Source organism: Oryzias latipes, chromosome 10, assembly GCF_053564925.1.
Source record: "Oryzias latipes strain Hd-rR chromosome 10, Olatipes_Hd-rR_3.1".
In the NCBI taxonomy this organism is placed as follows: Eukaryota; Metazoa; Chordata; class Actinopteri; order Beloniformes; family Adrianichthyidae; genus Oryzias; species Oryzias latipes.
The window spans coordinates 13,886,120-13,910,343 of NC_136246.1; the positions used below are offsets into that span (position 1 = coordinate 13,886,120).

General features: G+C 40.4%; 1 protein-coding gene across 4 annotated transcripts in view; it reads left to right on the forward strand.

Moving 5' to 3' along the window:
- The window catches only part of fgf13a (fibroblast growth factor 13a), a 101,094-nt gene that overhangs the window by 26,167 nt on the left and 50,703 nt on the right, over positions 1-24,224 (forward strand). For 2 of the 4 annotated variants that reach the window (XM_011479950.4, XM_004073108.5), the window contains exon 3: positions 22,042-22,209. The exons of the other annotated variants lie outside the window; for them this stretch is intronic. In XM_011479950.4, coding sequence (XP_011478252.1) covers positions 22,042-22,209 — 168 coding nt within the window. The remainder of the gene's footprint in view (positions 1-22,041; positions 22,210-24,224) is intronic. 4 annotated transcript variants of the gene reach the window in all.

Genomic DNA, 24,224 nt, shown 5'->3' on the forward strand with positions numbered 1-24,224 from the left:
GTAAATGTGTTGCAAGAAAAACAGAGCAGAGCTCTTTGCAGTGATTGAATCAAGGGCTCTCCTCCATGCTGCAAATAGCCTTTTGCTGCACATATAGGGACATCAAATATTTAACACGGTGTACAAGGATTTGTACTGCAGAGGAGCAAAAAGCAAACAAGTCTTTTACTTCAGGAATGTTCCCTGAAGTGATGTCTGCAATTTGATGGTACAAAATGTAAATGTCAAGGGTGATGCTGGTGCTCTGGACCCAAACGCAGGAGCACAGAAGTTAAGAGGCCAAAGAAGACAACAACAACAAAAAGCGATGGAAAAAAGTTTGATAACAAAAATGTATGAATTTGTTAATATTTTAAAACAGGAGCAGAACATGGCAACTTGTCAGACAGCAACAACAAACAAACTGACAGAAGAAGGAGAGACAAGACTTTCTGTAAGGACACATGAGCAAAGGAGACAATGGTGGCAGCAATCAAGGCGGATCAGACAGAGGCACACAATACAACAAGAATTTACCAGAACATCCTTCAAAAATAGAAACTCAAAGGAAACAAAGAAAAGCCGCACCAACTAAACCAGAAGATCTTAACAAAGACATTCCCAAGAAGTAACTTCAATGGACGTGAAGTGCCCTCCCCTTCTCAAAAATCAGTTTTATAATGCAAAGTGAAAACATTTGATCATAAATAATCAGCTATACAATGGTTAGGAAAGCTCTTTTAACGCCAAGAAACACAGTTATGATTCCATAAAGGCTTAATTAAAACAATTGCTTCTCATTAAATAATCATCCACCACCATGATAGCCCATCTTCACCTCAGGAAGAAGCAGCATCATCTGATCAATAAGCTACAAGTATCGTTGCATGAATTTCAGTGTCTCTCCTCCAGCAATTATTTACTATTAGTTCTGTGTGTGGTGGGGTTGCGGTGGGGTGTTGGCATGGCAATTATCTGCTACACTGTGGAGCAGTTCAGCTTTTGTTGGCATGGTATCTGCACAAAAATACAAGAACAATCAAACAGCAGTGGGACCATTAAATATTGAATGGCACTGTAATCTCCCTGTGCAGGAAAGAGAAAAGTAAACATGCTGGATTGATTCATGTGCCATCTTTTCGTGTATCAACAGCCTTCCGATAGATTGACACATCCATAAAATCAGTAAAGTTACAAAGTCGGAGGCTAAGTCTTCCTCTAAATGGACACCCCCCCCCCCCCCAACAAAAAGGTTTAGTTCCTCCCACAGACCAATTATTCAAATATTTTCAAAACAAATTTATGTCTACAAATTCCCTAAACATAAACCAAAAATTAGAAATAATTTAGACTGGATTTTAACTTTTGAGAAACCGAAATAAGTTGGAAACATAAATCAGTTAGACAGAAATAAAAACTAACAATTCTGACATGTGAAGTCACTTCCTGTTTTTTTTTTCTTTTTTTTTTTTTCTAACTTGTCCTGTCCAACAGCTGGGCAGACAGATGAGAGCTGAGGGCCTCTTGTGTTGGACATATTTTACTTTATGTATATATTAAGGGGGGAGGGGTGTGTGTACTAAAGGGGGTGCAGTTAAAATTGGCGGGTAGGGCACTAAGGGGACATCTCCTGATTACTCACAGTGACGTCCCCTCACCCTCCCCACCAAGGGGCCCTAAATGTCTAAGGTGCGGTTAAAATTGGCGGGTAGGGTGCTAGGAGGACATCTGCTGCTTGCTGGCAGTGATGTCCAAGCACCCCCCCTACCAAGGGCCCTACATGTCTAAGGTGCAAATAAAACCGAAAGAGGGGGGGCCCACTCCATACGGCAACCATAGGAGGGGGGCCACTGCCTAGTAAACCCCCCCCCCAAGGCTCATCGCAGGCTAAGCCCCCCACCCCCTCACCCTATTATGAGGTTATATGAGGAAGGGGGTAAGTTGGGGACAGCTGATAGACTGTCCCCCGGTGGTCAAACAGCTGTCCCCCCCCCCCCCTAGCAAGGGGGCCAGGCCCACCCAGCCCAGGGGCCCCACCCCCGGAGGCGCCGACACCCCAGGCCCAGCACCACCCCCCCACACAGAGAGAGAGGAGCCAGAAAGCGCCGGGCCCCCCCCGAGCAAGCCCAGGCCCCCACCCCCAAACGCCGGCCCTAGAAGAGCTCTGGTCAGGCCTCGACTGGACCGAGGCAGCCAACCGGCCGGGGAAACCGCCGATGGCCTCAGCGGAGACCCCGACCCGTCAACCCCCCCTGCCCCGTACTAATAGTGCCCCCCCCTCCCCCAGAATGCCCCCCCACAGGACAGGGCCGACAAGACCCCCCACCCCACCCCACCCCACCCCAGACCCCGCAGCCGAAGCGGATGACACCCAGAGCGACTCCCGCCCCGCCCCAGGGCCAGGGAAGGGCCTATCCCAGCCCCAGGTGTAGATGGGAAGCCCATCCAGCGCCGCTGGGCCCCCCCCCCCCGAGCAGCGCCCCCCGCCAACCCCCCCCAGCACAGGCAAAGGGACCACCCCCCCAAGCCAAGCCAGACCCCCCCCACCCCCCCCCCCCCCCCATCACACACCCAAGCCCAGAGGACCACGCAGCGCCCCAGCCCGCCCCACCCAGGCGCCGGACCCGACCCCCCGACCAACGGAGCCCCCACCACCCCCCGCCAGGCACCGGAGGCCCCGACCCCCACCCCGGCCCACGGCAGAAGGGCAAGGAGCAGCGACGACCAGGCCCCCCCCACCCCCTAAGTCATGGAGTTAGCTATGGGAGACCAGAGAGACCGAATTCTTTCAAAGTTACTTGAACTTTGGGCTGACATTTTTTCCAAGCTGATATGATCAAGCAGCAGATTTCTGTGTTGACTTATATTTATATTTTTTTTGCTTTTCCAATTTATTAAAATAATTTTTTTAGCAATGCAAAGAGTTATGAAAATGATAGAGCCTAATCCTCCTTCTACATCGATGGCACTCATGTCACCAAGCACACAAAGTGACGGTGAAGCTGTGATTGAAACCTTAAGCCAGACTGATAGATCGGCACATACCTGCTGCCAGAGAGCCTGGACAGGAGTGCAGAACCACAGTGCGTGCATGTAATTGTCGGGTAGATTACTGTCACAGTGCTGACAAATGTCTGAGTTACTGAGACCCATCTTGAACATCCTCTGTCCAGTGTAGTAAATTCTGTGAAGAGTTTTGAAATGGATTAGCTGCAGATTTGGACTTTTTGTCATTTTAAAGGTGTTTAGACAAAGTTCTGACCAAAAACTTTCATCTGTGCTGATGCTCAAATCCGCATCCCATTTTGTTGTCGGAAGTGAAATATTGTTATCTAAATTACATAAAAGTTTGTATATTTTGGAGAGAGTTTTATTCATTGAGAAATTGATCAGAGTGGTAACTACATCTGGTAGCTTTAAATCGTTGTCTCTGTATTTAAACTTTTTAGTAATAATTGATTTAAGTTGCTGATATTCCAAGAAGTTATATATTCCATGTTTGTCTTGAAGTTCCTGGGGAGTTATGAATCTTCTATCAATAATTATGTGCTCTAGTTGTTTTATGCCCCCTGCTTGCCAAGCTGGGAATTGGATAATTTTTTTGTCTATGAGGATGTCTGGGTTGTTCCAGATGGGTGTCATTTTGCACGGATGAATTGATGATTTTGATATTTTGAGAAATTCCCACCAGGCTGTTAAAGTGGCATTTATATTAATACTTTTGAAACAATCCTGTTTTTTAACTATTTGGCTAATAAATGGAAGATCTGACAGGTTGATCTTTCCACATAACGCCTGTTCCAAGTCTAACCATGAGTTGGTTTCTGGATTATTTTTTAACCATTTTAAGATGTATTGTAATCTATTTGCAAGAAAGTAATTGTGGAAGTTAGGTAATTCTAATCCTCCACAGCTTTTTGCAGATTTTAAAGTTTTTAGACTAATTCTTGCAGGTTTATTGTTCCATAGAAAGCTTGATATGGATGAGTCTAATGTTTTGAACCATTTTAATGGCGGTTGTGTGGGAATCATTGAGAAGAGATAATTAACTTTGGGTAAGATTTTCATTTTTACCGTGGCTACCTTGCCCATAAGGGACAAAGGCAGGTTGGTCCAGCGTGATAGATCGTCCTGTATGTTTTTCAGTAATGGGGTGTAGTTTAGCTGCACCAGTTCTGATATTTTGGGGGAAAAATAAATACCTAGATATTTTATATTGCCTGATTTAACTGGTATTGTGAGTCCTTGCTCCGCATTACTGTTCAGTGGTAATAAAACAGATTTATTCCAATTAATGGAATAGTCTGATATAGAAGAGAATTCATTAATGATTGTTGCCGTTTCATTTACAGAATGTATATTACTTAAAAACAGTAATATGTCATTTGCATAGAGACTAATTTTATGATGGCTGTGTTTGGTTTTAATTCCTTTAATACTCTCATTCTGTCTTATTGCTGCAGCTAGAGGCTCGATAAATATTGCAAAAAGAGAGGGGGAGAGTGGGCAACCCTGTCTAGTTCCTCTTCCAAGAAAAAACCTGTTGGAAGTCTGTTTATTAGTTCTAACTGATGCATTGGGGTTGTGATATAATATTTTGATCCAATTGATGAATGATTCTCCAAACCCGAACTTATGGAGGGCAGCAATGAGGAACTTCCGATTTACTCAAAGGCTTTTTCAGCATCCAGTGATAGTATAGTCATTTCCTGTTTTTTGATCGTGGCAAAGTCTATTATGTTAACGAGTCTGCGGACATTGTCATCCGAGTGTCTGCCTTTGATGAATCCAGTTTGGTCAAAATCACTTCCTGTTTTCTGTTGCAAATGGTTATGATGATGTGTACAATGCTCTGGTTTGAAAGTTTATGGTGGGAAGCCTGGATGGTGAGTACAAGTCAAAGTAAAAATAAGTGCGCACACTTAGAATCAAGCAAAATGAACTATTATGGTGTGGTGAAATGTGAGTGATTTATTTGTGTGCATGCATGTGAGAGTTGGGTATGTTCGGTGTTAACTATGGAGACTGCTGATGAACATGTCTTCTGCTGAACACGTCATGGTGTTCAGAGGGATCTTCTTCTAAGGTGCAACGTTTAAAAGTTCTGTCTTATCTAAATTCAACTGAAGGAAATGGCTCCTAACCACTGATTGATGCAGGTCAAACCGCTGTGAATCTGATCAAAATATGTTCTGGATGTGAAAGACTCAAGCACAGAACACATAAGCCATTAGTAAACTCATTTTAACTGCACAAATGACTAAAACTACCATCACCTTAATAGGCGCCTGCTACAAGTAGATCTCCTAAATAGCTGGAAGAGTGTGGATTCCCATTGCTGTGTGGTTTTTGCTGGGTGTCAGCTTATGCCAAGTGAGGCTGCTGTGATAGCAGTGAATAAAGCTGCTGTCTTAAACAGCTTTTGCATAATAGTAATCCTTCTGATCACCCTCTCTGTAAACAGGAAACCTTGCTTGGAGTTTGACTCATAGGCCACACAGCCTTTTGCCGCATCTTGACGGTGTTAGTAACTTGAAGACAGCTGCATTAACACATGCCTACATACTGTACATGCTTGTCTTCTGATCCTCTTTGTAGGCTCTATTTAGCTCACCTAGACATGAATTATATTTAAATAGTTAATACATGCACCTGTGTGTCAATTTGATCACTATCTGCGAGGTGTAACATAATATATTGTGCTTCAAGGATGCCCTTTTTAAAATTTAATTTGGTTTTCAAATTTTACTATTGTAGAGTGAAATCCTGATGCCCAGCTGAGCTAAGAGGATGTAAAATACATTAGACACCCAGCAAACAGTAGCAAAAGCTGTGTTGTTTTTAAACATATCAAGAGAAGAGTAAAAACTAAAAGATAGGAGCTGATTGTTTTATTGAACTTATTCTAGTTTTGATTTATAAGATTTTTTGATATTTTGAGCATAAAAGCTCTAGAAATGAGGAGATTTCTTATAAGATTATACGTTTGCTAATTATTAGACTTGGGATTGATTTTAGTAGATACATAATGGAAATACTTACTGGGCGAATATTTGTTTAATTGATTACAAAACAATAGGTGGTTAAAATTTGTTTTAACTTAGATTTATCTGTTTTGTGCACTTCTTCTTGGATGCCTGTCACTTTGTGATGTTGACAAAAAACTTGGATGGGTTGGTCATCAAACACACAACCACAAATAGACAAAAAAAAAAAAAAACTAAACATCAGTGTTACAGCCTTTTTTAAAGACTCCAGACATAAATCAACATAAAGAAAAACTTCAGCAATATTTCACACCAGAAATTCCACAGTTTTTGAAGGATCTAAGAATAAAAGAAGTCTTTTACCCAAAGCTTGCAAATTCATCCCATAAAATGTTCCTCACCCAATTCACAACTCAAAAGTTGTCAGTCCTAGTTCCTGTATGATACTTCTTTTTACATCATCTGAGTCTGCACAGAATGGACTTTTACATCAGCTATAATCACAAGTTTCTTTCAAAACATGCTCACCTTTTGTCCTCTTTCTCCACACATCGTCACTTTTACTCTAGTGCAGGGTTACTGAGTTACTCAGTAGTGGGACCAAAGCTAACTGCATTTGGGGAGCCTTAGAACACATTTAATATGAAAGATCCACAGTGTTTTACTTGAATAGTCAACATGAATGATCACAATTTTTGTAATGATCTTTGCAGATTTATATATATATATATATATATATATATATATATATATATATATATATATATATATATATATATATATATATATATATATATATATATAGACAGGGATGGTAAGCTTGATTTCTTCTTTCGAGACTTTTGACTTGGGTTTTCAAATGTTATTTACTTAGTTTCCAAAGCTGCACGTGGCAGACTCAACCCACACATCCTGAGCAGCTGAACACTCAAGCTCACCATCTTGATTTTTAAGTCAGGGCGTGGGGGACAATATTCACTTTTGTGATTTCACAATCATCTACCACACTCTTCAGTCCAACAACTCCAGTGACAGGAGCAGTAACAGGAGAGGAGACATCAGACACTGCTGCTTACTTCAGAGTGACGAAAGTTAACATGAGAAGCAAGTGTGCAGACAGCAGCTGAAAGCTGGTAAGAGGAGTAGAGCAAGTGCTCCTCAAGCTGTGTACTGGCAGAGCCACATTAGTGTTCTTGAAAACTGGATGACTGTTGACATGTGGGTTTATGCGCACATGCTGACATAGCTACATGATCACTTCAGCTAATGTAGGAGGCCTTACTGATTTTTGAGTAAAACTCAGCTAATAAAGCAAGAGTTAATGTGGATGTTCTTTGTTTTATTTGTGACTCTATCCCACAAACACTACTACTCAAAGTAGTCAAATGTTTTCCATTCACAAAGGCCCCCTGACTGACATACAGAAATATACAACTTTTGTGTAAGAGTAGTAGGTCTGAGAAAAAGTAATGGGCCAAACATACATGTGTGGTATGCAGTTGCCTTTGACCCATTTCCACTGATGGATTACCAACATAAGCCACCCACACCAAACTGCAGTGAGATCTTTGGGTAACATTTTACAATAATATTCCATTACAATGTAGTTGTAAGACAGTAACAATCATTATTAATGCGATTTTAAGACTTTATAGGAAATTCATAAGACATAAATTAGCATTTGTAAAGCCTATTTGAGGTATTTATAAGACATTGAGTAGCAATTGTAGATGTTTTACTAATGCCTTATACATGTCAATATGCTGCTTGTAAGGACATCTATAAGCATTTGTAAAGTCTTTATGATAATGTTGGGGGATGTTGACTTTTTTTTTTAAACTTGTCCAACAGCTGGGCAAACAGATGAGAGCTGAAGGCCTCTTGTGTTGGACATATTTTACTTTAACAACAGGGGTTAGGAATCTTCTGACAAACCAGAGGTATGTCTGAATAAACCCCTTTTGCGCTCTAGGCCAAACTCTATTAATTGTAATCGTATTTGAAAATCTTTTGTGTTGGACCGGACGGAAAAGGAAAGGAGGGAAGTAAAAAGAGGGATGTCAGAGAAGGGGGGATAGGAGGGTGATTATAGAAGGGGAGGCGGGGGGGGGGTAAAACCATGAAGCAGCATAAAGCAACAAGCTACTGGATGGTTATACACATTATGGTGGGGTTCAGATGTAATACAAATCTATAAGGGCGAGGCTTGTGCACACACACACCCAAATGTCACAAACACAACTGTTGGCTCTAAAAACGTTCACGTCAACATGTAAACAATACAGATAATGTTCCACGTGCATACCTATGCATTTAAACCAACTAGTGTGAAATATTTCATTCAATCATGCAAAGTATCAGTGCAAAGGTGAGTTAACACCTGTGCTCGAGTGAGTGTTCATGTTCCTCTAAAATGGAAGATGGAATGTAAAAAGAAGGAGGGAGAGTTCCAGCCATCCCCACACCAAGACCCCCGCCGCAGCAGCAGCGGCAGCCGCAGCAGCAGCGGCAGCGGCAGCCGCAGCAGCAGCGGCAGCGGCCCGCACTGCAGCAGATAGAGAAGGGATGTTGACATTTTTAGTTCAGTTCAGGGGTAAGGACTTAGTGCACTCATGTTTAAAGTGTGTTTGTAAAAGTGTCATTGACTATTCTCATTCATTCAGGTGCAGTTATCATGTCATCTGGCTTTCGGTTTTCCAGTGCATCTCAGCTTGAAAGGTTCAGACTTCTCGCTCTAAACCCAAACTGTCAGTTCACAATCGTATTCAGCTTCCTTTTTTAGTCATTTAGAGTGTACTAGTCCATTTACCTCCTTTGTTTAACTGCCTGGATTTGATTCAGGCCAACCTCCTGTTGGGTCAAATAGAATTACTTCTCAAATTGTAGTTTGTTATTCAATTATTTTTAAATACTTATACTACATTTTTACCATACTCATTTTACTGATGTGTATCTCTAATGTGTATTCACACATTTTCGTCTTACTTGAAGTTTTTAATGAATTTAGACAACCATATACTATAGCAGTTACTGACAGTAACAATTCTACTTGGATTAAGACTGTAAGAATGCCAAAGAAGTATCGTAAACACAAGAAAATTATCCAACAGCCAGCCCAGTGACTGATAATTGACAGCAGCAAAACTCTCTTCTGCATGGCCACCATAACTTACTTTTCAACTAAAAGCCAATTTCCCCAGCACCAACCCCTCTTTAAATATTGAAACAGTAAAGCATAACAAGAGCAGAATTAATCTGCTACATCCAGGCGTTTGTGTAACACAGTTTAATTATTAATGAATGATTCAATCTCTACTGTGTTTGAGACTAACATGGAGTAAGACCTCTGTAGTGTTGAGACTCATAATGGCATTATAAAGTCAATTCACTTGACTGTACTCCACCTCATGCTCCCATTCTACTAAACTCCTAAACTATGCACATGCCTTTACTCCTCCACTTTTGTTCTCCACCCACTCTCCCTCTGCTCCCTTTCCATCTTTAACAACAAAAGATGCAGTAAATATGCATAAATAAAGAATATGTAAGTGGTTTGAGGGCCATCTGGAATCAGATCTGTTTGGAAGAGCTAGAAGCTTCACTCCACATGTATACTTGGGACAGAGGCTTGGACCATGCACCTTTTGGGGGGGAGAGTAATTATTAAAGAGGCAACCTGTGAGGACTTGAATGGGATATGATTACATGGTACTGCTTTCTAATTACATAGCTGCTTGAAACCCCATCAAACAGAATGCTTTAAAAATGTGACAGTTTTGTCATTTAACTTCATTTGAACACTAAGGTAAAATAATCCTGTGAGCCTTGCCATACATTTAGACATTGGTTACTTGAGCATTGTAAAACCGCAACAGTGGGGACTGGTTTCTGACGTAATCCCACACATCCAGCAGCACGCAAGCTCCGTTTTCTTGTGTGATGCAGTTGTTCTGATTTACTGGGGTTTGATAATATACCAAAAATAAAAATAATTAAATAATTAAATAATTAAATATTAATGATAGGTATCAAGCCTAAGGATGCTGTTTTCTTTTGAGCTGCAGGTATAACACATATTTACATTTGTATATATATTAAATGTTTTGGTTTTGTTTATAACTTGTAATACTTGTTATTATGCAACCTGCAAATTAAACCAAAAGGAAGCCCAACCCAGTGCTTTTGTTTACCGGTCCCACGTCTGGGTAAATGGAAATGGTTGTAGGGCAAGAAGGGCATCTGATGTAAATCAAAAGCAAAATCAATCATGTGAATAACAGATGCTTCTGGAGAACACAGAAGATTAGAAGGAGCTGCTTTGTGTTTTTGCAGATCTAGAGAAAGTCTTTGATAGGATACAGAGAAAGGAGCTGGGGTTTGTGAGGAATCTTGGACTGGCATGCAGGAGTTGTTCAGGACACGCATGAGTATGTGTGTTAAATGAGGGAACTCAAGAAATCTGTGAGATTACAGGGAGCAGAGGTGAAGAGTTATTACTTATAATAATAATTTATCTGCGCTTTTTCTTGGTGTTCAAAGCGCTTACAATTTATCCATTATTATTCATTAACTCCTCATTCACACTTGGTGATGGTAACTACTAATCAACTGCCCTGGGACAGACTGACCATCACTGAGACATTCATACACATTCACTGGAGGCAGGGAGGGTGAAGTGAAGGCGACATTGTGAAGACACAATGACGAAGACACAATGACAGCTGGCTGGGGGAGCAGGGATCGGACCTTCGGTCATTGGATGACCTGCTCAACTGCCTGAGCCACTACTCCCCTGTCCAACTTAGAGTCAGAGGAGAGGGTGGGATGGAAAAAAAGAGGTGTATGCAGGTTGGAATAGGTGAAGGAAGGTTTCATTCAACAAGAATAAAAGGAAATGTATAGAAAACTGTGGTGAGAGCAGCCAGGTTTAGAGCTTCTGAGAAAGAGATAGGAGGCAGACCTGGAGGTAGTAAAGATGTAGATATTGAGGTGCAGTTTTGGAGTGATCAGGATCGATTGCAGCAGGGATAAAGACTTTTGAGAACCAGCTCCTGTTAAATGTTTTGGAAATAAATGCAGGGAACTTAAACTCAGATAGTTTTTCACTTGGTAAGAAGAGGGTCAGTGCCAGGTTTGTCAGGTCTTTTTTATATATAAAAGTGACATACTTATTAAGAAAACAGGCTAAATAAATCTATCCTTTTAAACCATGCTTTTCTGTAAATCTCTGTTAAGCTAAGACGTTAGACGACACAGCTAATCACATCATGCATATGTAAAAGAGACCACACTAAAACATGCTACTCACTGAGCTGCACATCAAAGTGTAAAACTCTCAAATACCAGCAAACTACATCATAACGGACAAGGAACATGCTCTATCCTATCAATGCTTTGTATACCGTCTGACTGATTTGACATGAACAAGATACAGAAATCATACACAACTTTGAAGTAGATTTGACAAGTGACATGCAGGTTTCTCAAAAGCAACTATTGCTCAGGCTTTTTTGATCCTATTAAACTTGAGCCTCCTCCCACTACTTTTCAGTCTTCCTAAACTCAAAGGCAAAGTGATCAGCCAGCATTAGGCCTACTGTATGTGCTTTATAATCCTATTCGCTCTTGTAAGCTGTTAACTTGATTGCTGTAAAACAGATCTGAAGCTTTAATCTATATCAGGAGAAGCGTTTGTTTTAAATCCTGATTCCAGGCTGATAAAAATACATCAATGGAGCAACCTTTTTTTTTTGGGGGGGGGGGGGGGGGGGGGGTACTAAGTTTTTTGTGTATTTGTAATTTGTGCCAATATTTAAATACTTCATCCTTGTAGTGTCACTACTTTTTTTGTATTTTTTTTTCAACAGATTAATGTTCTAATTATCCTTTTTAACCATTAAGTGTGCTAGGAAAGGTCTATCCATTTCTTTAGTCCCACAACATTTCTGGATAGATGAAAATTCAACCATGCTGTTAAAAACTCAGAAAAATTAAAGTTAAATATCTAAAACGAAAAACAATAATAAAAAATGGTAATATCTTTAAATGCTATTTAAAAAACAAAGGATAATTTGCCTTAGAAAACAGGGCACCTCTACATTAAATCCCTGTTAAACCAGCTAAAATACACACAGGTGTCTCATAACAAACAACACAAAAAGGTCCTTAGACAGCAGGCTCTTACTACTGACCTTGACAATCGCAAGCACACCGCAAAAGTTTAACTTCCGTGGGAGGCTTGTAAATAAGAAACATGAACTCTCTAAGAGAAACATCAAAGCCAGATTTTTCATTGAGAATTTGGACAAACACCGGACTTCATAAATATTGTTCTTTGCATAGATGAGTTCAAACTCATTAATCTGGACATCACAACTGACACATGCTTGGCCAAAACCACATAAATTCTAGAAAAAAAAAAAACAAGCCATCAAACGTCTGTGAAGCATAGGGAATGGCCTGCCATTCACTGCAGTGTCATGGTTTGAGATTGCTCTGCTGCAGCAGGGGCAGGTCGGATCATCATCACCTAATTAATCATGAATTCTAAAGTGTATCTGAAAAAAAACATGGAGACTGAAAGAAAATTCTAGCTGACATGGAACTAGATCCTAAAACACATCCATCCATCCATCCATCCATCCATCCATCCATCCATCCATCCATCCATCCATCCATCCATCCATCCATCCATCCATCCATCCATCCATCCATCCAACAAATGTCCCTAACTTAAGGAATTCTGCATTTAGAAGGATGTCAAGCATTTGAACCAATGGCTGAACTTGTTGGATGGAGGTAACTAAAGGGAGATTAAATCACATGTTATAACTGCCACAAAATACAAATGCTCACATGGGTGCCCTAATTTCAATTTCATTGCAATAAAAAATGAAAATTATTCTGAGAGAACAATTTAACTAGGTAGCAATTCCAGCCAATTTAAAAAATTGTACTAATTATTTTTTGTTTGTTTGTTTGTTTCTTCAAATGCAAGAAATCTCCTAAACTTTAAGTCAATGCATGTTCGTTTTTGCTAAACAAAAACAACAATTCAAAGAAAGGCACTTCTCCCCCTTCATTTGTGTCTATTGTTCTTTTTCATAAATATGAATATCTGTGTTTCATTGCATGCTAGGTTCTTTACTTCCCATAAGAGCATGTAATAAAATAAAAAGGCAGGATTAGGGAAAACCTGGTTTTACATAAAATAAAGAGCTTACATAACCTGTGTGTTTGTCCTGGTATGCCACCTTTTTTCCTGCAGACACTGCTTTAACTGCGAAATGCTCATAGAGTGGATTATGATAGCTAAAACACAGTACCCTGGAAACACAACACTAAGACAAATGGTCACATGAACCAAACTTCTGATTTCTGAAGCAGAAAAAATAATGCAGGATTAAAATTAATGGTAAATTGTGTATTGTACCCTGAAATAAAGCTCCCATATTTGAATTGTTTCCAGTTCATGATTTATATTATAAAAATTTGAGTCATTACAAGCTATTTTCTTCACTAACCCAACTGCCGTCTATGCTTCAGAGAGTTCCTGAACACAGAATAAGAGATTTTAGATGGCAAAATTTTACACATGTGATGAGAATCATAAGACAAATTATTTATAATGAAGACTTTTTCAGTTCAGTTCAAGTTAGCTTTATTGTCAAATATCCTGTATGCACGTGATATACAGCACAGATAAAAAATGTCCTTCCTTTCAACCCATGGTGCAGACAGCCAGTAAACATAACAATAATAATAACATTAATCTAATGCACAAATTATACAAACATCTACAAATCTACGGAAAAAAAAACAAAACAGAAAAAGATTAGACATGGTATGATATATTGAATCATAAAGTGGCAATAGTACAAAAGTTGTCAAAAGATAGATTATGTATGCGTTTAAAGTGACAACGGTGCTAAGGAACAGTTAGTAGAGGAGTGGGTGATGGCAGTCTTAGGTTGGGATAATGTTCCACTGGTGGGAGGAAGGATGGGAGTTTTTTTTTGTTTAAGTTCGTAGCAGCAGCTGGTGGAGGCAGAGGGAGTAAAGCTAGTAGGGAGTTGAGTTTTCTGATCGCCTGATGGAGGAAACTGTCCATAAGCCTGCTGGTTCTGGCCCAGAGACTTTGCAGTCTCCTCCCTGAAGGCAAGAGGCTGAAGTGGCTCAGGAATGGGTGGGATGGGTCACCTGTAATCTTGATGGCTTTGCAGGTGAGGTGGTAAGTGTGTAAGAGGCCAGTGAGAGAGACACCAATGAACTTCTCAGCTGTTTTCACAATGTGCTGCAAAGGCTTCGGGCTGGACGCAGTGCAGGCACTGCACCACACAGTAATGCAGCTGGTCAGGATGCTCTCAATGGCACCACTGTATAAGGCAGGGGTGGGCAATTCCAGGCCTCGAGGGCCGGTGTGTCTGCATGATTTCTAGATAGTCTTGCTCTACTCATGGCTGATTACCTGGTTCAGGTGTGTCCAGCCAATCAGAACATGCCAGAGCAGGGTATGCTGGAAAACATACAGGAATGCGGCCCTCAGTGCCCACCCCTGGTATAAGGTCTTCATGATGGGGGGGGCTGTAGCCGTCTTCAGGGCACTGTTGGGCTTTCTTGGCCAGCGATGCTGTGTTGTGGGTCCAAGACCGGTCGTCGGAGGTGTGCACCCCTTAGGAATTTGGTGCAGCTCACCCTTACCACAGCAGCACCATTGGTGATCAGTAGAGCGTGCTGGGTGTGAGCTCTCCTAAAGTCCAATACCATAGTCTTCGTCTTCTCCACATTCAGGTGGAGATTGTTGTCCTTGTACCACAGAGCCAGGCTGCTCACCTCACTCCTGTAAGGCCTCTCATCATTGTTGTTGTTGGGACCCACCACTGTAGTGTTGATGAAGAGGTTGGAGCTTGATGCTGAAGTGTATTCGTGAGTCAGCAGAGTATTGTGTAATCTAATTAAAATGAAAGTAATGTTTTTGTCATCAGTAATCCTGAGTCTAAATTCTCACAACTGCATTTAGAAAATATTAGTATAAACAAAATTATTATTTATACCTTTCATTGCCAATATATATATATATATATATATATATATATTGTAATACAAAGCATATTTTTGTATTTATTTTACCACGTTGAGAGTGCTATGCTCTAAACTGTCATTAAAAAAGAATCCAACTGTACAGAAAAAAAAGGAATATATAAACACACAATATTTGAAGTTTCTCCCTTTTATGTCACCTAAAAATGTCACATTGACATAAAGAATTAGAGTGGAAAGAGACAACAAAAGAAGGAAACAGAGAAACAGTAAGATGTGGAGGAGAGAGCCTGGGTAAAAATGCAAGCTCATTCTGCTCCTCAAAGAAAACCTCAATTTCAACTCAACTTACTTTCCCTGCTGCCTGCAAGGTGACTTACAACCAAAATAAAACTATTCTTTCCTGAGTTGAAGCCACACTCAAACGAAGTCTCCCAGAAGACAATGTGCTAGATCTTGCTCCTTGTAAAACCACATTGAGGCCAGGCTATTTTTGAAAACCTCAGGCTTCAGACCTGTTTCTGTGCTTAATTCTGATTCTAATTCAGTGAGTACATCATTTGTCAAGCTGCGATGACTGTGCCAGAGCTTCTTGACTGATAGAAGGAGAAGCAAAGTTAATCATGTAACTTTCATCTGATATATAGGAGTGGAATTCATTTTGCTCCACCTGCTGCTGCTGATAACACCTGTCCTTGAACCCTATTTCAACTTGAAATCTGTGAGCGATGGCACCTCTGATGATGATTTGACATTAAATCTGCTCTCCTGAGCCATCGACAGATTCAGACCTAACATGCAATGACAGCACAGTCATAAACTGTAAACTGTAGTGATTCTCTTACTGTAAAAATAAAGAAACAGCTTTTAGTTGATAAAGACCTTGAATAGATGTGCAGCTAACCAAGGCGGAAAGTACTCCCCTACCCCTTTGCCATTATTTGTATACCTGTTTTTCTTTACTTTGAGATTTATTCCTTTCAGATGGTAAAGAATGTTTATTGCAGCTTGCTGAAGGTCCAGTGTTGGAGGGTTGCTCTCTATAGATCAACCGTCATGAACCTGGGAGACAGCTCACTCTAAGTGGCCGCTCTCACAGAGAGGTGGCAAGCTCAGCTGCATCATCCATCATGCCTCCTCCTGGCCCAATACTCGCGCTTCATCAAGGCAAGGCAGAGATGAAAGCCGTAAAAGATGACGCCAGCCCCCTCCTCAGTGGCCGTCCTCTTAGCCCCACTGTCATTCACTTTTATCGCCTCTGATGTACCTGCAGTTAGCCGGCTCATTAATAAATGTCAGGCGACATCACATATTCCTGAAAGTCCCGCACAACGTGTTCCCTCTGCCTTTCAGACATGCTCATATTTTCCACTTGAATTTCTGACACAAATAAATAAATAGTCAGAGGAACAGTTGCGAGAATAATTTGTTTGATGCAAGCCAGGAAGTACCAAACATTTCAATAGCTCAAACATCCACTGGAGGCTGAGGACAGAGAGGACCAGTATCTCATTGCCTGTCATTGTAACCCTTGTGCTATCCTAGGCACTTTAACATTAGGAGTTGGGTCATCTAGACCCACTAGACAGTGATCTGAAACTTTTTTCTTCAATGATTTGTGATCTTCACTGGTGTCCATGGATTACATGAAATCTTTCCACCTTTATCCACCTTTGTCATGGTAGGGAGAACACGTCAATGTAAAGGTGGGGTCATCTAATATACAACATCGGTTAAAAAGTCTAATTTTTTGCCAAAAATAAACATATGGTGTCAACAACTTTTTTGACCCATGCCCATCTCACATCAAGCTTCATTTCTTTATTCAGAACCTAATAACTGACATCAGAGTACCTGTTTATTGTACACACGTGGAGAACAATTATGGGGTTGTTTCAGTTTAAGGGGTTTATTGTGCATATACAAGCAATGCAGAAAAGAAGAAGGCACATACTCACATACCTTTAATTTTTCTGGGTGTCAACAAGTTCACATCACCTCAGCAGTTAGCGTTCAAGCAGCTACTTTAAATGAAAAGTCTATGTAAACCTGCGTAGATTCGCATTTTGGAATTTTGCATTCAAAACTCTCATGTTCATGTGTTGCTACGCACATTTGTAAGACCATTATCGGGTTGTATGGACAAAACCAGTGGCCATTAAACGCACCTTCAAACTTAAACCCGGTTAAACTCTGACCTATCGGGGACTCAGATCTGGAAGTGACACATAGATTGTTCCCCTTTTAATTCACAAAAGAAGGCCAAAAGTTTAAAAACCGAATGTGTAAAAGAAATTAATTATTGTCATTTGTGCCCAGCTAAAATTCTGCAACACCGAGTCATTCAAATATCAGAAAAAAGCTGTCAAAGAAAAAGCCTGCAGCAAGATTTGCACTGCTTTGACATTTTGCACCAAGTGTCTTCCAACCGCAGGTGGGAGGCATGCGCTAGGAAACAGTAGAAGAAAAAGAAGAAGCCCCTCCTTGCTTGTCCAATGGAAACACCATGGGCTAAATGTGCATTAAAAAAAACCCACATTCAACTCTTTCTTAAATGCGAGTCACATGCCCAGTGTGAACGCAAATTTAGAAAAGCACAAACAAAATAATTCTTTCTTTTTATGGAATGAAAGGACTAACTCTTTTTTGAGTCATTTTGTGAAGAAAGTTACTATTTACACGTAATTTAGTAAACACATGCGACCAGTCCTGAACTTTTTTCTTGGCCACACGGACATGGAGGAAGGGTTAAGGTTAGGATTACGACTACAGTTTGGGTTTATACACCAAATGGTTCCTGAGCAGGGCTGTGTCTGCAGCTTACCGCTCATGGGGTGGGCCAATTGCAGAGAACAAATTTCACATACCTAGGTGCGTGACAGCTAATGGTACCTCAACTTTAACTTTAAATATATCTGACTAACAACAATTGTCAGCCTTGGAGACAGATTACGTGTGGGCAATAGAGCAATCTGCCTCTTGGCCTGTATTACGTGTGGCCAACATAATTTCCAGCCCTTTTTGTGCTTGGTTGAACATATATATGTGTGTATAACATCAGCCAAATTGAAATGAAGGCATTTGTCCAGGTGCAGGGAACAGAAAAAAATGGCCTTTTTGTTTGTGGAAAATATCCCATCTTGACCCAAACAGAACTCCTTTACAAGATTCTATTCCTGCTCCTGTTCTCTAGAGTTTGTAGGCTTAACTTCTTGACTCCTCTTTGTTGTCTCCTTTTCCCTAGCAGGTGTTTGTTTCATTAGACAGACTCATCCTGTTTGCTGCCAAGCTGAAACACTGAGTTGAAACAGAGGCTCTCTTTTGCTGACAGTTCTTCCTGTTTTGCTCTGCCCTCCACCACTGTGCGCTGAACAGCACACCTTGCGATCCCCTGTTGGACTCTGCAACGGACATTAAAGCAGCAGCGCAGAGCCAAATTCAAAGAAACATTTGATAAACTGTCAATCCATTGAATTTTCAGATGTACATGCACTGCATTTGGAACAGAAACATAGTTAAACTCTGCTGAGCTTCCATAACAGGTAGAAAACACAAATTATGTGAAGCAGTTCAGGAAATCTCCAACGCAATATGTTGACTTTTTCAGTCTTGCTTCCTGTATTGGATGAATATTTCACCAACAAGCTACAACAATAAAACTGGTTTTGTGTTTGGAACACTGCGAGCTTTGAGGCTGTACATGGAGGATTACTGTGTGCCTTCTTTTTCTGCAGAAAATATACTTGCTGTCATCTTACATAGGCCTCCTGGCTATGAACCTGGAGATCCAAATAATTGACTTATTGATTTTTTCTATTTTGCTCTGCATTCTCTTGCTCCTGGATGTGTGCAGAATGCAGTGGACATTGCATTCTAGATAGTCTTGTTTATTACAGTTCACTATCTCTGCATCCAAAACAGTAAAGGCACAATTGTTACCAGGCAAGAAGGTCAGCTAGTCTATTTATCGGTAAAGGCAATGTAATAAAAGAAAAACCACCTGTGTCAGGTAGAAGACAGCAGTAACAAGAATATGATCCTTTGAGAGACCAACAGGACATAATAAAATTCCTCATTTTTCTCAAAAAAAGTAAAACATTTAAAAATTGGGCCCTTAAAAGAGGTCAACAGAAGCAGATTTAACTCACAGAAACTTGTCAGTAAAAACAACTTGCATGATTGGGTTCACCAAGTGGTCTGCAACCTTACTATTTCATATCGACCATGTAGGGTCCTGTAGAGGTTTTCCCGTTTTTCATTTTTAGTACCTCTGACAATTACATTATTTATCTCGCCTTTTGTAGATAAGTCACAAATGGTCCCTCATGTTTAAGAAAGCTTTTCCACATAAATGTGAGCTTAGGACAATTGATCCGCCACAGTTCCTATAAACTAGACAAAAAAGGAAGATTTCCTTCTTCAGTTCCAAGGAACTTAATGTGCATGATACATAAAAGGAAAAAACTGAACTGTCCCCCAAAAAAAGTGTGTGTGTGTGTGTGTGGGGGGGGGGGGGCATTGGGACTAGATTTACGAAAACATTGTGAAAACTATCAGCAATGCCTTAATTATTTCCTAAACTTGCAACCGAAGCGTTTGGAGTCAAAAATGGTTTAGTAGCTTGGCTTTATATTAAGTGTGAAAACAGGAGCAAAGAAGAGAAATCCCCAGCGAAACTCAGAATAAGTAGGAGGTGAGCATGAGCATTAGGAAGAAAAAGTACAGTTAACAGCTACAATTTTAACCAGACAGGGGCAAGATATGTCTTAGTGAATCTTACTTTTTGTGGGGTTTTGACAGATACAGAAACTCATCCACATGACTTGATAGCAGGGTGAACTGTACTTAGCTCTGGTAGGATGGATCAGTCCAAATCAGACACCTACTGGTTTATCTCCTTTGAAAAACTAACAGGAGGTTAAAAACTCTTCTCTTTGATGTTTCTTTGAAATACCCCAACTGATCCCTTAAAAATCGTCAAAAATCCAGCCTTCTAAATAAAGCAGGGTCAAAGGGGCCGAATATAGGATAGGGTCAACATGGATTGAATAAGTATTAAATGCAAAGGGGTTAGCCAGAACAATGTTGCACCAGAGATCAAACAACATAAGGCAAAAAAAGAACTAAAAGTGCAAAAGGTCACATCAATTTGTGTGTAAATAGTCAGTGATTGGAAAAAATTTAGGAATTAACAGTGTGGTTTTTACATGCTGTTAGTTTAATAAACCAAAGTTAAGGTTTTAATATGTCTAAAAAACTTAATTTTCTTTTTTTTAAATACTGTTATTTGAAAAAAGCCAGTCCATTTTCACTGTTTAATCAGTTAATGCAGCCTGGATTCCTAAAACAGATGATCATTATTTTAAGAACCTTTTTCTTTTTAATGTATTTCAGACAAGAGGATAAGGTGGTACCTGGAGAATAAAAAGACAACCCACTCCAAGCTGGCAGTTAGAATGAAGACGTAATTGAATTTGACTGTGCTTGTTCGATTTAGTTTGCTTTCACATGAAAGGTTGCCACAAAAGTCAGATCCAAAAAAAAAAGAGGAATGAAGAAAAAATTATATTATTTTACATGAGAGAATAGAAATATTCTATCCATGGAATAAAATGATCACCAATTCTGATCCTAATGAAATGCTTTGCATTGCATGCCAGCTGAGAATAGCTTTTGACTCTGAAAACATGCACTTTCCAACTGTTTCAAAGTTTTAGAAATCCCAGGAAAATTTCCAGTGACGAGTATGGTCTGTGAATTGGCTAATCATGTTGTGTTAAAATCTGACTGTTTAGAGTCAAATCCAAACCCCGTTTTGGCTCATTAGCTAAACAAAGCAATTAGCTGCTTTCTAGTAAATTAGGCTGTGAAGTCATTTGCAAAGCTAGTGGCTGCCATAATTGGGTGTATTTTTAAGATTATGACACAAGATTTTCTACTGGGTCACTGAGTACAAGCTAAAGTAGAGTTTTTAGCAGGTGACTTTGTGAAATGTAGTGTGGTGGGCTTTAAACTTGATATACTCTGCTAAAGCTAATAGGCTCTTGATTTGACAATGCAGGATACAGAGGCTCTTTACCACTACTGATAGACTTTGGCCTGATTTGCTTAAAGCTAATCCATCAACAGAGAACAACAGAGAGGAAATAGGTCAATAATTGAAGCTAAACAGGGACTGTGCACACAGGAGGGGAGCACTGCATGCAGGCAAACTCTAAAACACAGGTTTTCACAGGATCCCAGAGTTCCTGCAGACACATGTAGTATTGCTGAGGCACTTCTTAGTGCCCCAGTGTGCATGAAATAGTTTGGTCGAACCCTCCCCATCCACAGCTCCATTATCTATGTGTGAACTGTGCATGCCTTTGTATCTGTTTACCACATCGGACAGTAATCGGGGTGGTGGCATGCTCACCAGCTTTGAGCTTCAAGTACTGTGTATCTGTGGAAGAGCACTGCTTGCCTTGCAATTCTTCAGATCAACTCCATCACCAGCTGCATCATTTATTTGCTAAAGTCAGAGGTTAATAACAGTGATTCTGAACTTCTCCTGCCCTTTGCTTGATCCTTCTGTTTTTTTTATTGTGATGCTTTTTTTTAGCATACCAAAGAAAAATTGACAAAAGCTTTACACTGCTGCTTATTTGTTTTGATTGTGTAACCCTTGTGCTATCCTAGGCACTTTAACATTGGGAGTTGGGTCATCTAGACCCACTAGACAGTGCTCTGAACCTTTTTTCTTCAATGATTTGTGATCTTCACTGGTGTCCATGGATTACATGAAATCTTTCCACCTTTATCCACCTTTGTCATGGTAGGGAGAACACGTCAATGTAAGGGTGGGGTCATCTAAGATAGCACAAGGGTTAAATTGTTCGATCTTTAGACCCAACTCGCCCTTAATCTTTTAATGTAATTATTTAATTATTGTTGCTTTTGCTTTGCTGCCTTTTTTATTTGCTTGTTTGTGTTTTTTTTCTTTTCTTGTATTGTTGTCTTTCTAACCCCAATTCGTTTTGTTGTGGCACTATCGCAGTCCAGGATGATGCTGCCCCAGGTACCCAGGAGTACATTATGTTACGGCAGGACTCCATCCACTCTGCCGATATAAGGAGTAAAGGGTCCCCCTTTCGTGCTAAGTGTCACGAAATCTTCTGCTGCCCACTGAAGCAAGTCGTCCTCAAAGAGAGCACAGAGCCTGAAGGTTTGTTCGCTTCCCATCCTCGTTTGATTTTTTGATATTCCTCATTTCTCCCTGCCAACTCCCACCCCCCCAACACAACCCTACCATCCTCTATTCTGTCTGAACTGAAAATTCCCCACCCTTCCAAACTTAGTTCTCTTTCTTTCCTGTCCCATTTTTGAGAGCATCTGGTGTGCTCCTGCCCCTTCATAGCATGAGTGTGCTTGAACCTGAACACATGTGTGCATGGATGTGTATGTGCTCAAGTAAAAACACCTCAGTTTAGTGGAAATTTGCGCCCACGGAACATGAATGCCTTGTTCTACCTGGGGTGTCATTTGATGTAATGTGCCTCCCTGTTGAACACAAGGGCATTACATGTGTATCTCCTGCACACTCCCCCCTACTCCAAACCATTAACTCGGTCACTGCTACCCTTAGGTGCATGTACAGACAAGAACAAATGGCAAAAAGGTTTACAGACTCAGGCAAATGGTGCCCTAATGAGTTCAGTGACTCTGCAGCTTTCTGCTTGTTTATCATCTTCAACTGATGCAAAAAAGGTGCCATTTTTTTCCTGTCTGCAAAAATATCCATTTTAACCCTGAGTAGAGAATCATAATCTCAGTTGCAAACTACAAGTCAGCAAACCCCATCATCCTTTATGTGCGTCTCATATGCTTCTGCCGATGGCTAACATAATGTAGATGGCTGAACTTTGCTGACATTTGGTTCTGTTCTGACTTCTTTTTCAGCCAAACATTAATTTCACCTCTTTCTCTCCTTTAATTCTGTGAAACTTGCATCTGCATGAGGATGGACGGTCTAATTGTTGCTACTAGCTTACTGCAGTGATTCAAGTAGTAAAACATTATTATAAAATAATTTCTTCATGGTCCAAACATGCAACAACATCGCTGCTCTGTCTGATGCCATGGCTTCCAGGTTGTTTCTTTTTACATGGGGTTCTAAGGTTGTATAATTGCTTTCCTTCTCAGAGTTTCTAAGAGATTCATAATTTCATTGCTGTTAACTGTAATGGTCTGGGTTGCATTGGCTCTAAAAGTGTGTGCACTATTGTCATACTTTGATGTAAGCTGTCTTGTTGGTAAGTCATTGTTTACTCTCCAAAGAGCTCAGGCACGTGTGTTTGTGCTTATGGGGAAAAAAATGGAGATGCAGAAGAGTAAGCTAGCAGAGGTCTGCCTAAAGAAGTATAGATGTATTATTCAGTTTGTCTGCAGCTCCAGTTGGACGTGACTGAATTTACAAAGGAAGAATGGGAAGCTACAGCTCTTACGTAAGCGCTCACATGATTAGTGTTGATGCATCATGTGGATGGAAAGTGTGCGAGACCCTGTGTGGAGAAGGCACTGCACTAAAGACACCCAGAAGCAGAAATGTGACACAGCAAATGTTTGTGTTCACTTTAGTGGAAAAGTTGGCTTTAATGCAAGTTTGTATGTTTCAGGAGATCTGAACAGGAAAGTCAGCCTTGTCATCATGTTACCATGGTTACCGTTCCAGCTGTCTTGTGTTGCACTTGTCATTGATTTCAGTGGATTGAAGATTGCACAATACTTAGCTACGCAGCGTTTACAGTTTGCGAGGCACAGAGGACTGCAGCGTGTTCATTTAGAGCTGTTGCAGGCTTATCTAGATTCACTGTGTGCTCAGAGTTTGACAGAGCTGGTGTTCTAAGGATAACTGTTTGTTTGTTTTTTTGTCACAAACACCAAATCAGTTTCATTTGCCCAAATACATCTTGAAGAACAAACCTGGAACAGACAAAGCAAAGCTGATCAATAAAGGGAAGAAGAACTTTGGCTATCAGTTTATCCACACAGCCCAATGGTGCTTCCTGTTTTGAGTTGTTATCACTCCCTTTTAGGGGTGTAACATTTCATTTTAACAATGAATTGATTCATATCATAATTTGTGGTTGCCGATGCAATTAATAGTCACTATTGTTTCATTCTGAATTCAATTCGATTCACTGATCTGAAGTCAATCCAAATTTTGAATTTAGCCAAATT